Source organism: Mirounga angustirostris, unplaced genomic scaffold (genome assembly GCF_029215605.1).
Source record: "Mirounga angustirostris isolate CCGP_5_RB_7025 unplaced genomic scaffold, mMirAng1.0.hap1 SCAF_11, whole genome shotgun sequence".
Taxonomy (NCBI): domain Eukaryota; kingdom Metazoa; phylum Chordata; class Mammalia; order Carnivora; family Phocidae; genus Mirounga; species Mirounga angustirostris.
In genome coordinates, this window is record NW_026991719.1 from 7,031,983 (window position 1) to 7,048,596 (window position 16,614).

The following is a 16,614-nucleotide window of genomic DNA, read 5'->3' on the forward strand; positions in this document are numbered from 1 at the left end:
GCCCGGGAGCGGGAGGCCTCGATGCATATGGCCCTTCGTGACGGTGGCTTTAATGCAGGCGAGCGACACACAGGTGGTTTTAACGTTTGCGCCCTCGGAGCTGCACGAGGTGGCCCGGCCACGTCCCGCTGGCCCGCGGCGTGCGCTTCTTGGCCCTGGAGAGCCCGCGAGGGCGGCCCGCCACGGCTCAGGGGCGCCCCTGTGCCCCCCGCAGGACGCGGTGACGGCGCTGCTGGCCAGAACCACAGCCCAGCTGCAGGCCGTGGAGCGCGAGCTGGCCGAGGAGCGGGTGAAGCTGGAGTACACGGAGGACGAGGTCCTCGAGATGGAGCGGAAGGAGGAGCTCGCCGAGGCCGTGTCCGAGAGGTACCCGAAGCGGCCCGTCGGCCAGGCCTGCGCCCGGTAGAGGCCGCCCTGCAGCGGCGGCGGCGTAGAGTAGATGGGCGAGCGCCTCGAGGGAACGGACTGCTGTCTGATCCCTTCTGCAGGCACCGTGGTACTGCTTTACTTCCACGTTTTTCCACGAAGAGCATCCTGTTTCCACAGCTTCCCGCGGCTTCTGAATACCTTTGCCTGAATTTGCTGCAGGGAGGGAGAGGGCATGGCCGAGGGGTGGAGTATGGTATTCGGGGACTGGCGGGAAGCCGGGCGGGGCTGGGAGCCAGGGCTCGGGTTGCTGACCTCTTCAGCAGCTGCAGCTGGCTGGTGGGGACACACAGAGCGTCTCACTGAAGGCCCTGTCCCGTGGTGTCCCCTAGAAAACAGGCCCTTTGACTTGATGGGAAGAGCGCCTGTGTGCGGTCGTGGGCAGCACGTGGGTCCCGTTGGGTGCGTCCGCGGCCGTGCGTGGCGTGCGGCAGGGCACCCGCTCCCGTGACGCGCACTTGGCTTTTTTCAGTTTTGTAAGGAACAGTGTACTTTATTTTTGTGACACTGTAGTTCTGGCGAGGGGTTTTTACCAAATTCAGTGGAGGGTAGGCAGAACGTTTTATGCACGGGAGGAGGAGGAAAGGGAAGGATCCACAAAATGCAAAACACGAAATCCTGGAGAGCTGTTAGCATGGGCTCCACTACACATTAGTACAGTGCACTGGAGAATTCCTGATAAAGAACAGAAGGCAGGGTGGACTGGAGAAGTTGGGGAAGAGAAGAGGAAGGGAAAGAAGGCCACCTGAACACACGTGTTGTGGGTTTTCGCAATGTCTGCCTTTAGGAGTTGGCAAGCCGACTCCGTGGACAGTGGCTGCAGCAGCTGCGCCCAGACCAGCCCCCCACACCCCGAGCCCTGCTGTGTTGGCGTCGACCCCCTCCATGGACACGCATTTGCTGGCCAGGCCGATCCCTACAGCCCCAAGAAACTTCAGCCTCCACCTCTGAAGGTAAGTGGAAACGGTCAGGGGGCTTCTGGGGTCCCCTGATGTTCTGCCGCCCAACCCCGGGCACGGCCCTGGAAGGAGGGCGTGTGCACCCTCCACGTGAAACGGGAGGGGGTGGGTGGACTAGATGGACGAGATGAAGCTGACAGGCTCCAGTGCGAGAGTAGAATGGTGTGGCTTACCTGCAGACACTCCCCGTGACCGTGACCGTGGTGACGGTGTGGTGGGAAACGGACCGTGCTGTCGGATCGGGGGGCCATAGACAAGGGGGCATTTCACGGAGAGCCGAGGGAAGGAAGGGAAGGGCTGAGTCTGTAAATGGCTCAAAATGGGCACAGCAGGTACCATAGACATGTCTCTCCACTCTCAACTGAAAAGAAAGGGGTGCCTGGGTGGCTCAGATGGTTAAGCGTCTGCCTTCAGCTCAGGTCATGATTCCAGGGTCCTGGGATCGAGCCCCGCATCGGGCTCCTGGCTCAGCAGGGAGCCTGCTTCTCCCTCTCTGTCTGCCTCTCCCCCCGCTCTCATGCTCTCTCTTTCTTTCTGTATCTCTGTGTCTCAAATGAATAAATAAAATTTAAAAAAAAAGAAAAAAGACAGCTACAGCTAGAAAGGGCAGATTGGTACTCCATGTTTCCCGGTGATGGCCTGTTCCCATCTTCAGGGCCCCGTACGGCTCAGGAGGTCTCATGTGTGATCGCTTGGAAGTGTCTCATCTCTTTGCTCCCTTTGCGACATTAGGCGCTACAAAGTGCCCCTTCGCCCCTTCTGTTCACCCAATCTTAGCTGTGCTCACGGCCACATCTTCAGCGAGGAAGTCTTTCATGTTTGCCATGACAGAGTCTGATGAAGCCTGTGAGGTTGGGAGACACTGAATCCATGCTCTATGGAAAGTTTTTTCCCAAACTGTTCAACTCCTCGAAACGTTTTATCACCATGGGCCCCACTGTCACCCCAAAGCACGAGTCCCGAGAGACGTGGCATCAGTTTCCCAAGCTGCACACGTGCGTGCGACCCCTCTAAAGGAGCTGTTCTGTGGCCCAGCCTCCCAGTGGTTGCTGGTGGTCAGCGTTTTAAGACCTTTAAAAGCATGGGCTCAAATGGGGGAGGGGGCTGTGGGAGGCGAGTTTGGTGTGTTGTCGTCATCCCCACCCCCACCCCCACCCCCGATTTTAATTTTGAAATACTTCAAATCTACAGACAGGTTGCTAGAGTAATAGAACAAATACCCACATGCCCTTCACTGGAGCTCCCCAGCTGTTCGTTCTTGACCACGTTTGTGTTCTCTCTTTGCGTGCGCACGTGGGTAGGTGCTAGGCCGTGCAGATGCAACAGTGAAGAAAATAAACGGGAAATCCTGCCCTCCAGGAGGAGGCAGGCAACAGCATCACTCAGGAAAACACAGCAGGCTTGAGAAGAGGGGCTGCTGGAGGACTAGATGGTAGGGAAGGTGGGGTTTGCGTTTTTAGAAAGATTTCCTATTTTAGAAGGGGTTTATATTTAGAAATATAGGTTTGCACTTATATTTTAGATCAGGATCGTAAAGCGGTGCAGCTTCTATGGATAACAGCATGGAGGTTCCTCAAAAATTTAAAAATAAGGGGCGCCTGGGTGGCTCAGTTTTTAAGCGTCTGCCTTCAGCTCAGGTCATGATCCCAGGGTCCTGGGATCGAGCCCCACATCAGGCTCCCGGCTCGGCGGGAAGCCTGCTTCTCCCTCTCCCACTCCCCCTGCTTGTGTTCCCTCTCTCGCTGTGTGTCTCTGTCTGTCAAATAAATAAATAAAATCTTAAAAAAGAAAATTTAAGGGCGCCTGGGTGGCTCAGTTGGTTAAGCGACTGCCTTCAGCTCAGGTCATGATCCTGGAGTCCCGGGATCGAGTCCCGCATCGGGCTCCCTGCTCGGCAGGGAGTCTGCTTCTCCCTCTGACCCTCCTCCCTCTCATGCTCTCTGTCTCAAATAAATAAATAAAATCTTAAAAAAAAAAAAAAAAAAAAGAAAATTTAAAAATAGAACTCCTGTATGATCCAGCAATCCCACTTCTGGATATATCCAAAAGAATGGACATCAGGGTCTCCAAGTATTTGCATGCCCATGTTCCTAGCAGCATTATTCAGGATAGCCTTAGAGATCGAAGCACCCCGAGAGTCCATCTTCGGATGAATGGATAAGGAAAAGGTGGTCTGTCCATACAGTGGAATATCATTCAGCCTTAAAAAGGAAGGAAATCCTCTTACATTCTACAACATAGGCAAACCTTAAAGACATTGTGCTAAGTGAAATAAGCCAGCCACGGAAGGGCGAATACTGCGTGATTCCACATACAGGAGGTCGCTAGAGTATTCAGATTCATATGGACAGCAAGTACAAAGGTGGTCGGTAGGGGACAGGAGGATGGGGAGTTGTGTCATGGGCTCAGAGTCATTTTGGGAAGATGAAAAAGTTCTAGAGCTCTGTTTCCCAACCATGTGAATATATTGAACACTACTGAACTATACACGGAAAAATGGTTAAGGTAAATTTTACGTGTTTTTTACAATGAAAAAGAATGAAAGGTCGTGGAAGCCTCACTGAGAAAGCAGTTTTTGAGCAGAAGCCTTAAGGCAGGAGTCTCAGGAGCCTTGTGCGGGGCTGGGGAAGAGCATTCAGGTACAGAGAGTTGCAAGTGCAGGCCCACAGGTGGGGGTGTGGGGGGACTGATGAGAGAACAGCAGCGAGACCAGTGTGGGGCAGGGGGTTGTCAGAGCCAATGATAGAGGGAAGGGAAAAGACCAAATCATGTAGGGCCCACTCCAGACTCTCCCTTTTCTCTGAGATGATTGGGAAGGTGGTGGGTGGTTTTGAGCCCGGGGTTGACGTGATCTGACTTAAGGTTTTCCGTGGATTTTTCTTTCCTTCTTTCTTTCTTTTTTTTTTTTTTTTTTTGAGAGAGTGTGCATGCGAGTGGGTGGGGCGGTGGGGGGAGAGGGTGAGAATAGCCCAAGCAGACTCCACACTGAGTGCAGAGCCCAACGCAGGGCTGGATCTCATGACCCTGAGATCATGACCTGAGCTGAAATCGAGAGTTGGACGCTTAACCAACTGAGCCACCCAGGCGCCCCATGATTTTTCCTTTTCTAAAATAATTTTTTGGCATGAAATTTATAGAAAATGAAGTGAACTTATTTCACAGTGAACAGTTCAGGGGCATTTAATATGTTCACAATGTGGGCAACCACCACTCTGTCTAGTTCCAAAACATTTCCATCATCCCTAAGTAAAGCCTCGCACCTATGAGACTGTCACTCCCCAAGCCTCTGGCAACCATCGATCTGCTTTCTGCCTAGGAATTTGCCTGTTCTGGGAGCTTCTCTCTGTTTCATGGCTGAGTAGTATTTCCTTGATTGGTATGCCTCCCTTTGTTCATCCATCCATCTATGCATGGACATTCGGACTGTCTTTACCTTTTGGCTACATGAATAATGCTGCTGTGAATGTTTGCGTGCAAGTATTTGTTTGCACACCCGTTTTCAGTTATCTTGAGTGAATCTCTAGGAGTGGAATTGCTGGGTCTAACTTCAGCTTTACCAGGATCTCCCGTGTTGCTGGATTGAGAAGAGACTGAAGGGGGGGAAGGAGGTGTGGAATTGGGGAGACCGGCCAAAAGCTTCCTGTGCCAGTTGGGCATGAGATGATGGTGACCCAAAGGGAAGTCTGATGAAAAGTGGTCAAACCATGCGTCCTCATGGGGCACCTGGGTGGCTCAGTTAGTTAAGCATCTGCCTTCGGCTCAGGTCTGGGATCGAGCCCCGCATCGGGCTCCCTGCTCAGCGGGAAGCCTGCTTCTCCCTCTGCTGCTCCCCCTGCTTATGCTTTCTCTCTCTCTTTCTGTCAAATAAATAAATAAAATCTTTAAAAAAAACCCAAAAAAACAAGCTTCATCATAAACCTGGAGCCAGTAGGATTTGGTCTCGGACTACATACAGTGTGTACGAAAGAGAGCAGAGTCCAGGATGGCACGAAGATTTTTTTTTTTTTTTTTTTTTTTTGGCACGAACAATTGGAGAGTAGAGATGATTCCTATAGGAGGAGATGCGTGTGTAGCGGGGAGGAATATCAAAAATCGTTTTGGACATCAACGTGAAATGCCAGTTAGAACTCTGAGTGGAAAAGACCAGGGAGGTTCATGTGAAGCTTATTGCTCATGTTCTAGAAAAAGTCATGGTAATAATGAACTACTACTCTCTAGGTCGATAAAGAAACCAACACAGAAGATGTCTTCCCAGAAGAAGTAGCGAGTCTTCCGAAGGAGAGGCCCAGCCGCAGGGCTCGCGGGTCGCCTTTCGTTCGGAGTAGCACAATTGTGCGTTCGCAGACCTTCTCCCCTGGGGCACGAAGCCAGTACGTTTGCAGAGTAAGTTGAAATTCCTTTGCCTCTTGACTGGAACGTCTTCTTTTTTCTTTTCTTTTTTTTTTCCCCTTTGTCATGTTTTATTTTTACTGTTCATGCTGAAAGACCTGTGCGTTCGTTCCCCCAAGTGCCGATAATGCGCAGCCACACGGGGGGCTATGCGATCAGTATGGTGGCCCATCTACCCCTCGCCCATGCATATCTCACTCTGGATTTCTTCAAGATTCTGATACATTTCTCCCCGGATTTTCAGTTTGTATGTGTACCAACTCATGTTCGGGAAGCAGGGCGAATAGGAGTAACAGGTTGGAACAGGGAATATCCTGAATTGGGTGGAGATTGTTAAGTCAGGCCACTGAGTGGTCCGAAGTCCTGAAGTGCAGCTTAGCTGGGTCCCAGGGTGGACGGCAGCCTTGAAGACTCGGGGCACTGAGACAGGGTTCTGACCCCCCAGCCCGTAAATTCTCACCCCAAGGTGATGGCAGGAGACATCGCGTGGTTCTCAGCCTGGGCTGTACCGTGCAGTGAAGTCGTGGAGGCGGGCGCTTCACAGAATGCTGGTGCCTGGGTTCCACCCCCAAGGTTCACTGCGGGTCAGGGTGGGGCCTGGACATCAGAGCTTGGGGAAGAGCCCTGATGATTCTGATGCTGAGAACCCCGCTGCGGTCCTTGAAGATAGGACGGAGGTTGGAGGTTGGCCGGCAGTGGTGGTGTGACAGTGACAGGATGGATTAGGAAAGAGAAGGCAATTGGAAGGGTAAATGGTCACGACACAGTGGCCTGATGGGGCTGTTTGGATCGAGGAGAGCTTTGACCCCTCCCGCCTCCAAACTGGGCTCGTTGAAGTAAAGCCCCTTCCCTTGACGGGGACTGCCAAGGAGCTGGCTCTGGTTGGGCAAAACCAAAGTTCAGTCATACGAGAGAAACGGGCTCAGATGTGTGCTAGAGACACCGGGAGTATGGTTCACGGGTCCCCTGGCCCGTGCTCAGGGTCAGGAACTTGCTGGGACCCACAGAACTCGGCAAAGCCGTTAGATTCACTGTTGTGGTTTATTACGGTGAAAGGATGTAGACCAAGGTCAGCAGAGAGGAGGCACGTCGGGCAGCACTCAGGAGAGACCTGCCGCAGGCCTCCGGGTCTCTTCCAGCGGGATTGTGCGGATGGTCTGGTCACCTGTCACTGCTGGGAGAAGCCACACGCGTGGAGTATTGCCAACCGGGGGTTTTGTGGAAGGTTGGTCACACAGGCAGAGCTGACTGCCTGCATGCCTGACCTTCGTCTCTAGAGGTCAAGCTGATGGCCTAAGGCCCCCGCTATAAGTCACATTGTTAGCAGAGACTGTGTGGCCTGGCTCGAGGTCCCCAGGTAAACAGAGACACTCAGGCAGGACATCCCAGGGGGTTACGGGTCACTTCCCAGGAGCTGGGCAAGGACCAAACCTTTCTTGGAGCAAGGTTAATCCTTTATCCCACGGCGGGAGTGGGGGGTCCCAAGCTGCCCCTGGGCCATTTGCAAGACCTGCTGCGCGTCTCCCCACAGAAGCCAGGTGTCCCGTCGTGGCTGCCCTGGGTCCCACGGCATCCGGCTCGGGCACCCCCGCTCCATGAGGCTGTAGCCCCGTGGGGGCTCGTGCTTAACCAGACACCTACCCGGAGGCGCTAGACCCAGGGCTGCCCTCAGGTCCCTTCCCCACTGTGGGCTGTTGCCGACCCACCGCCGAGTGGGCTCGGGTCCGCTGGGTGAGAAGGGCGGTGCAGGGAAGGAGGAAGTCGTCTACCTCCCCAGAGGAAGGCGTCCGGCTCCTGTGCGGGTTCTGTGCCCTGCGTAAGAGCATGCATGTCCGGGGGACGCTGGGAGAGGCCTTTTCGTTCTTACCTGTCGGTCACGCTGGAGTGAGGGCGCGTATACGCCGCCGTGCCCTGGCCTTTCCGGAGTATTTGGGGTTAGTTGGCGTGGAAAAGAAGGCCACGAAGGCAAGGACTTTGCCTTTCCCACAGATACGCATTGATCCAGAAGCAAGAAGCCGCCGCCGAAGGTCTTGGCTCCTATAAAGAAGGTGTTACTTCTTTGTCTTTTTAGACGCAGACCTTTTCCCTCGACTGGCAGAGTGGATGTCAGTGCCGCTGGCTTGTCCTCCTACCAGGAGGGGGGTCTCTTTCTGGAAAGTCATTGTTCCCCAGCTCTTGGCAAAGCCAGGAACAGAGCGAATGAGGAGGACGTGTAACGTGAAGGGCGGTGGGGGGTCGGTTTGCTTATTTGGTCTGTTCTGGGTTGTCTTTAGTTTTACTTGGTTCTTGGCGTGGGGGACGTTGCGTCCTCACTGAGACCAGAAGGCTTGGTAGACGTGCCAGCTGTTGTCCGTGCGTTTGGGTCCCCGTGAGGAGAAGTGAAGTCACGCAGTTCAGCTACACAGAGAGAATGAAGACTGCACTTCTGAGAAAGTGTTTCTGAACATCATTCTTTTTGGCACAGCTTTATCGTAGTGACAGCGACAGTTCGACGCTGCCCCGGAAGTCCCCGTTTGTCCGAAACACCCTGGAAAGACGGACCCTCCGCTATAAGCAGGTGCGTGCCACGTAAACTAATACGGAGCCTGGACTTAGCCTGGGAGCTATTTTTACAGAACTTAGAAGGTAGTATTTCAGGTAACATTAATTTAAAGGTAATATGTTTGTTTTTTAAAAAGGTATTTATTTCCTTATCGAGGTATAATTCTTAGAAGCGTAACGTCAAAACGTTACCACTCTTAATTTCCTAGGATAACATCATGATCTGAGATAATTCATGATCTTTACCTTTTTAAATATAATAAATTAACGAAGAGCCGGGCGCCTGGGTGGCTCAGTTGGTTCAGCGACTGCCTTCGGCTCAGGTCATGATCCTGGAGTCCCGGGATCGAGTCCCGGGATCGAGTCCCGCATCGGGCTCCCTGCTCGGCAGGGAGTCTGCTTCTCCCTCTGACCCTCCTCCCTCTCGTGCTCTCTGTCTCTCATTCTCTCTCTCTCAAATAAATAAATAAAATCTTTAAAAAAATAAAAAATAAAAATAAATAAATTAACAAAGAGCCAACCAACCTATACAGAAGACTCTCTTTTGACGAGGGAGTAGGAGTATGTATAGTTGAGAAATCGGTGCTTTTCAGCATAGAGCAGTCTTCTGCAAAGGCCTGTCCTGCTTGCATTGACTTTACCCAGCGAGTGTTTCCTCCACACGGCGTCAGTTTACAGAGTTTTGCTGCTTTCTGTTTGTAAGCGAGTAGTTCCTTGTCTTTTTCAGGCTAAGATTCTTTTAAAGAGATACTAGTAGATCCAACTGTGTGTGTGCTGCCTGTGTTTAGAGCGCTGTTGACACCTCGGACTGGGTCACTGTTGTGGGGACTGCCCTGCGCGCCACCCCCCCCACCTTGTGACAGCCAAACGTGTCTCCAGACACTGCCCAGCGCCCCCGGAGGGCCAAGTCATCCCTGGTTGAGAACCGCCGAGCTCTGCTATGAATTGAGCAGTGCTTTTAAGTGAACTTGTACTTCTTAAATCGTACCATGTCTTTGCATTCCAGTTCCGTACGTGGGCAGAATAGTGTCACGTGTGTGTAAAAAGCCTACAGTTATCCAGCGCACTGAGCAACGCTGGTGTGTGTTTCGGTAACTGCCTTTCCTGAGGTCGTTTCCCTTTGGATGGGAAATAACTGTTCTCAGCGCCACACAAAAAAGTCTTCTCTCATCTTAGTTTTCTTACACATGGCAGGTTTGCTTACTTGAGGCTCATATGGGGAGGAAAGGTTTTGACAGCTTGTGTGTGTGAATGTATAATCTTAAACAAAAAGCACTCAGATGGTTTGCGACATGCTTTTCCCCCTTTATACCATGGATCATTTAAGATTTTCCAGTATATTTTTTCTACTTTTTACAGTGGCTGTATTTTATGCTGACCTTATAATTCACTTAATCCATTTTCTCTTGTCACATATTTAGGTTTTCTCTGTCCTGAACTTGAATTGCATCACTTTTGCATGTCATGAGTTGTGCCTTTCAAAGGCAAGTCAAAATGAAATTTCAGAACCAAAGAAAATGCGTGGCTTGATGTGTATTGTCAAGTAGAACTTCAGAAAGATTGTACCCATTCTTTATTTACTTACTTGTAAGACTATACCCGTTTTTGACCCCACCAGCTCCATATGGGATGGTCTCTTTCTCCACACTTTTGCAAACGCACGGGTCACCATTAAAGCAGACCACTAGCGTCACTAACTTGATATTGAACTGGAGACTTAATCTCGCCCAAATCTGGTTGACACCGGCCACACGTAGAGAGACACCCGTCCCCCTTCGTTGTGGAAGGACCTCGCAGACGGCCGCGGCGCCCCGGTGCCGGCCCAGCGTGTGTGCTCACAGCTGCCGTCTCCCGCAGCCCTGCAGGTCCTCCCTGGCCGAGCTCATGGCCCGCACCTCCCTGGACCTGGAGCTGGATCTCCAGGCCTCCCGAACGCGGCAGAGGCAGCTGAACGAGGAGATCTGCACCCTGCGTGAACTGAGGCAGCGCTTAGAAGACGCGCAGCTCCGGGGCCAGACGGACCTGCCCCACTGGGTGCTGCGGGACGAGCGATTCCGGAGCCTGCTGAAGGAAGCAGAGAGGCAGGTGAGAGGCCGGGGCCCTGCCTGGAGAGACCTGCCACGGAGTCCCTCTGGCGTCCTGGGCCCGCCTGGTCATGATGATGGAGCAGCTGTAAACACTCCGAGTGCTCGTCTGAAGGAGCTGGGTTTCTCCCTCCCCACGTGGGCCAGGCAGCTGGTGTTCCCAGTGGCAATGACAGCTGCCTCGGGTGGGGGGCTGCTGGAAGGAAGGCTCCCCAGGCCCCCCTCTGGCATGGCCACCCTCCGCTTTGTAGTGGAATGTTCTGGGTCCGGTGTCTGCCAGGCATGACCCCAGGGACCCCAGTAGCTCCTGTGAAGATTCCCTGTAGCAGGCGTGTGTGTGGATGGGGCAGGCCTTTCTCCCCTCGGGAGCCCAGGGCTGGGAGTAGCTTTGTTCCTTCTTCCTTAAAACTAGAAGTAAAAAATGTCTCGTTCATCCAATGGTGCCGTTCCAGACAAGACAGACAAAACTTGACTTCCATAAAGAACAGGCAGCTGAGAAGATGCTGAAGAAGGCCTCCAAAGGGGTCTGCCAGCTGCGTGGGCAGAAGCGCAGAGAGCCCATCCAGGTGCAGACCTTCAGGTAGGGAAGGCCGCAGGCCCCACTTGCTTGCTTTCCTTTTCCTGTCATACCTTTGCCGTCATAAAAAGTAAGTATTTTAAAAAAACCCACGGGCAGTTCAGAATAAAACCAGAATCCCCACTGCTAATAGCATTTTGACTTTTTCTTCTTTTGATCCTTTTTGTCTAGACACTGGTTTTCTTCATGCTGCTTGTCATAATGCGGGTTCGAGTTTGCATTTTGCTTTTTTTTTTTTATAAAAATATCCTGTGTGGGGCGCCTGGGTGGCTCAGTCGGTTAAGCGACTGCCTTCGGCTCAGGTCATGATCCTGGAGTCCCGGGATCGAGTCCCGCATCGGGCTCCCTGCTCGGCGGGGAGTCTGCTTCTCCCTCTGACCCTCCCCCCTCTCATGTGCTCTCTCTCTCATTCTCTCTCTCAAATAAATAAATAAATAAATCTTTAAAAAAAAAAAATATCCTGTGTTTCCACATAATCTGTTGTCTTTTTTGGCTGTAATGTTTCATCTCAGATATAATTTGCCTAACTACTCTATTTTATAACCTTCTTTCCAAATACTTGCTATTGTGAACAATATATATCTATTCACACGTATTACCTTTGCCTTTTTACCTAACTTTTGATTGAAGCGTAACAGATGTACAGGAAGGCGTGCATTTTGTATGTGTGAAGCAGTTCGGTGAGACGTCCCACCTCTGCACGGCAAGAATCGAACACTGTCGGTGCCCCCCCCCTTGATTTCCCACACCAGAATAACCACAGTTTTGAATTTGAATGGCGTACGTTAGTTTTCCCTGTTTTTGTTTTTCGTATGAGGAGAATTAACAGCGACATCTATATTCTTTTGTGTCTGACTTTTTAAAAAATCAAGGCAAAATTCACATAGCATACAAGTCACCGTTTTAAAGTGAGTGACTCCATGGCATTTAGTGTAGTCACAGTGAGGTGGAACCGCCCCCCTGTCCTGTTCCAGAACATTCCTTCACCCCCGAAGGAAACCCCGTCCCCATGAAGCAGCCACTCCCCGTTTCCCCCTCCCCACAGCCCCTGCCCCCCCCCCCCCCACCGCCCCAGGCTGCTTTCGCTCTCTCTGGCTTTGCCAATTCTGGGCGCTCCATGTAAGTGGAGTCCTGCACTATGTGATCTTTTGTGCTTGGCTGCTTTGACTTAGGATAATGTGTTAGAACCTCAGTCCTTTTTATGGCTGAATAATATGTGTCCTTTAGCCTTAATTTTTTTATACCCTGACTTTTCACATCCCCATCATAAAGGGACCTACAGCACTGTAACTGTCTTGCTTCAGTCATGATTTAGAACTCCTTCATTTGTATAGCTTTTCATATTCATTCGTTTGTTAATAGAGCAAATATTTGTAGAGCACCTTCTACACAACAGGCACTCCTCTAGGCACCGCAGACAGCCCTTACCCTCATGGGGCTTCCTGACGTCTGTTAAAATTTAGAGAATCCGTATACAGACAGATGTGTTGTTAGGAATTGAAGTTCACATTTTTGTATGAGTAAGAGAAGCTGTCATTGATATGAGAGCTTTCGTTGCATTTATATCCACTTCTAACCTGTAATCCTTTCCAATCCCAGGGAGAAGATAGCATTTTTTACAAGACCAAGGATTAACGTACCTCCTCTGCCTGCCGACGATGTTTGATACAGTGCTTTGTACACATGAAGTATTTATCTGCCTGGTTTGTTTTCATGAAGTTCTTAGACTAGCTAAATTTGTCCTTAAAATATTTGTGCAAAGCTATTAATATACACACTTTGTAAAAAACACACACATATATCTATACATATATATTTTATAATAGTGACGGCAACAGGGCTTGGTTTTTCCTTGTTGTGAAATTGACATCTCTGAAGACAGGTTATTTTATAAAAGATCAACTATCGTGTTAAGAGTGTACAGTTTTTACGCTGTTTTATTTGACTTAAAGGCTGGAAGACAGAAACAAAGTGAGTTCAGGCAAATTCACTGTATTGTAATTTATTTATAGTACTTTTTTTTCCTTGAAGGAAAATACTGACTTTAAGATGTATTTTAAGACTAAACTTTTGTGCTTCAGTACTTGTCATGCTGTAGAATGGGACTTTGGGGCCGGTTTTGTTTCTGACACCCAAAACGCAAACACTCTGCTGGATTCGTCACTCGTATCAGTTTCCAAAATGTGTATTTACCGTGTATCTTGTACACGCCGCACTCCGCGTTCGCTTCCGATCCCGGCCGCGCGTGCGTTGCCGAGCTGTGTCCCGCGCGGACTGCGCACCGACAGCCTCTCCTGTTGTCTTGTGCGACGTTGTGTGCTCCCTGGGAGTCTGAGGGGGGCCCCGGGCCTCAGCCGCCTGTCCGGCGTGGCTGGCCACACTGCCTGCCCTCACCAGACCACAGGCAGCCCCCGCCTTGGGTCCGCCCCATCCGATCATGACCAGCGGGGCCGCGTGGAGCTCCTGCACTATGACTCTGTCATGAAGGCAAGTGACGGGAACTAGGAGCGCGTGTGTCCAGACAATCCTTGAGTCCACGGATGGGCGTAGCGCTTATAACGTAGACGTGATGGCCTTTGAAGGCGCTTGTTTGAGGAAGGGAGCAGGCATGCGCGGGTAACGGCAGTTACCCAGCGAGTCACTGACAGGAGAGTATTTGATTTAAATCAAACTCCGACCCCTCCATACTGGAGTCTACCCAGTATTTGCTAAGAAATCTTAGAAGTAGTTCTTGAGGGGAAAAGAAATTTTATGTAATAAAATGTAATAAAAATATACCAATATTCTTTTAAAATGTCAAATGATCTAAATATTTTGCCGAACGCCTATTTATTATACATGAAATGCGCTCTCCCTTCCGAGGCCTCAGACCAGTCAACGAGGTGGGTCACACGAACCGTACAAGAAGACAGAACTCTCTTCCTAGATCTTTCTGCCCCTCCCTGGGAAAAGCCCACCTTGAATCAGAGTCTCTCTCTCTCTCTCCTCATTAGTCTGTAACCGCCCCCTTGTATAACCTGCCTGCCTTTTTACATTGTTAAAACTGAATTTTGTAGAAGCATTTCATTGGCACGAGGCCTGTCACAGACAGGGGGTTTGTCCCTGGCGCTGGGACTGAAGACGCCGTGCTCTCACAGCACGCGACCCCAGCTTTCTCTTTGTGCCTCTAGTCGCGCTGCTTTTTGTTGGCTAATTTCTCTGGGTACGTAACCCCCAACGGAGGTAGAGATGCGCCAGGTCCCAGAGCTTGCCAGAACCGCCCCCCCAGCCGAGCGCATTGCCAAGCAGGTGAGGACAATGGCAGGCCTTCTCTGTGCCCCCAGCTGATGATACTTTTAACTCCAAAAAAGAACTGCCACCAGACTTGGGCGTGTGGAGGGCAAATCATGCCCCTCTCAGGTGCCCTGCTCCCTGGCTACGGAAAGGTGCCCGGGAACCATTGCTTGGTGGCTGTTCCTCAGCACCTGCCACGTGGAGCACTCTCTGCGTGGGATGGGGGCTCGAGGCAACTTTTCTGCCAACCCCTATTAGTAGCAACGGGGGGGGGGCACCCACTGCGCCAATACAGAAGGCCCTCCACCCAGGGGTTTCAATTAACTTCACTGCCCAGTAGATCTAGGCTTCTGTTTGGGGTGCTTACCCCCCACACCCCAGAGTTTGGTTGTGTGTGTGTGTGAGTTGTTTTTTTTTTCAAGAAAAGCTCTTTGCCCCACCAGGAACAAACAGTCCCTACTCCAGTGGCAGTCCGAGGAGTACTTGGATTTGCCACCAGATTGACTTCTAATTGACTTCTCCCGCCTCCCTGCAAGGGTCTGCCTTTGCACCCAAATGGGACCAGAGTGAGCAGGAGAGAAAAGCCAGACAGATGGGGGAGGTAGAGGGTGATGGGCTCTGTGCGACACAGCCGAGCCGGCGGCGGGCAGAAGTCCCATGATTGGCTTCTCTCTCCTGACCTGGTTTTGCAGCTTCTTTCTAGTGAAGACTGCCGCCCCCCAGCGAATAGCCCACACGTCAGAAAGGTGAAGTCCTGTTGTCGGAAGGGCTGTTTCCATCTTCTGTTTGAATTTGCCCATAACCGTGCTTTGGGATAAGAAAGCTGCCCTGTTTGACCAGCACTTCCGGCCCAGAGACAATCCCAAGTCCGCCACCAGGATTCTTTAGAAGCAGTGCAATGAGTCAAAGGGAATTTGGTCTTCACGTCATCCGATCACTAAATTGTCACTGCTGAAATAAGTAACCTTCTGTCGTGGGAATAAGTTCTAATCAGTATTCATCTCTGTTTTTGTCACTCTTCCCTAATTGTGTCATTTGTATTGTTTGAAAGTATTCCTTCTATAAAATTAAACTAATCTGCCTTAAGAACAGAATGGAAATGCGTGACTTTTCTTTTTTTAAGCAAAATGTAATTACATGGACTTAAATATATAAGAATATACCAACTTTTTCGGGGCTCCTGGGTGGCTCAGTCGGTTAACCGTCTGACTCTTGGTTTTAGCTCGGGTCATGGTCTCAGGGTCATGAGATCGAGCCCCGTGCTGGGCTTTGTGCTCAGTGTGGAGTCTGGGATTCTCTCTCTCCCTCTGCCTCCACCCGTCCATCCCCTGTGCACGTGATCTCTCTCTAAATAAATCTTTTTTAGAAGTATTTTTTTTCAACATAAAAACAAAGATATAAAAGAATAGTAAAATGAACACACATGTGGCCCTCCCCCCTCTCAACGTGGATCAGTCACGGCCGACTGTTTCGTCTACATCTCTACCTGTCTCCCTTCCTGTGTTTCAGAGCAACTCCCACACACCTTCTCAGTTCAGCTGTAAATACTTTCAGTATGTATTGCTAAAAGAGAAAAGCATACACGGCATCCTCACATTTTAACATTTAATAACTTCTAATGTCATTAAATATCCAGAGTTCACTTTTCCAACTGTCTCGTGTCATTTTTTCACTGAACAGAATCCAAATATATATTTATTGGGGTTTTTTATGCCTATGGGGTTTTTTGGGTAACAGTTCTCTTGAGATAGAATTCACATACCATGTAGTTCACCTGTTTAAAGCATGTAATGTGTCAGTTTTGGGGATATTCGTAATTATGCAGGTGTGACACAATCAATTGTAGAACTTTCTCATCACCCCAGAAAGAAACCGCGGACCCATTAACAGTCACCCCCAATTCTCCCTCCCAACCCCTGGCAACCACTAATCTGTTTCCTGGCTCTCTGGATTTGTCTATCCTGGATACTGCGTGTAAACGGAATCATGCAATATGTAGCCTTTTGTGTCTGGCTTCCTTCTTCCAGCGTTGGGTTTTCCAGGTTCATCCACGTTGTCGCAGGTGTCAAGACTTCATTCCTTGTTATTGCTGAAGAATATCCCATTATGTGGACAGAGCACATTTTGTGTATGCATTCATCAGTCGATGGACATTTGGGTTGTTTCCACTCTGGGTAATATGAATGATGCTGCCACCATCATTCATGTTCCAGTTTTTGGGTGGCTGTATGTTTTCATTTCTCTTCGGCCTAAAGCTAAAGGTGGAATTGTTGGGTCAGACGGCAACTCTGTGATGAGCCTTTTGAAGAGCTGCCAGGCTGTTCGCCCAAGCAGCTGCACCGTTTTCCATCCCCACCGGCAAGGC

The 16,614-nt window shown here is 50.5% G+C and overlaps 1 protein-coding gene across 2 annotated transcripts in view; it reads left to right on the top strand.

Moving 5' to 3' along the window:
* Positions 1–15,343, top strand: part of WWC3 (WWC family member 3) — a 117,402-nt gene extending 102,059 nt beyond the window's left edge. The window contains exons 15-22 of one of the 2 annotated variants that reach the window (XM_064573721.1): positions 215–366; positions 1,214–1,379; positions 5,604–5,768; positions 8,239–8,331; positions 10,173–10,400; positions 10,852–10,979; positions 11,607–11,756; positions 12,576–15,343. In XM_064573721.1, coding sequence (XP_064429791.1) covers positions 215–366; positions 1,214–1,379; positions 5,604–5,768; positions 8,239–8,331; positions 10,173–10,400; positions 10,852–10,979; positions 11,607–11,715 — 1,041 coding nt within the window. In that variant the 3' untranslated portion in view covers positions 11,716–11,756; positions 12,576–15,343. The remainder of the gene's footprint in view (positions 1–214; positions 367–1,213; positions 1,380–5,603; positions 5,769–8,238; positions 8,332–10,172; positions 10,401–10,851; positions 10,980–11,606; positions 11,757–12,575) is intronic. The other variant, XM_045874341.3, reaches the window with a different exon arrangement.
* The last annotated feature ends 1,271 nt before the right edge of the window (positions 15,344–16,614 follow it).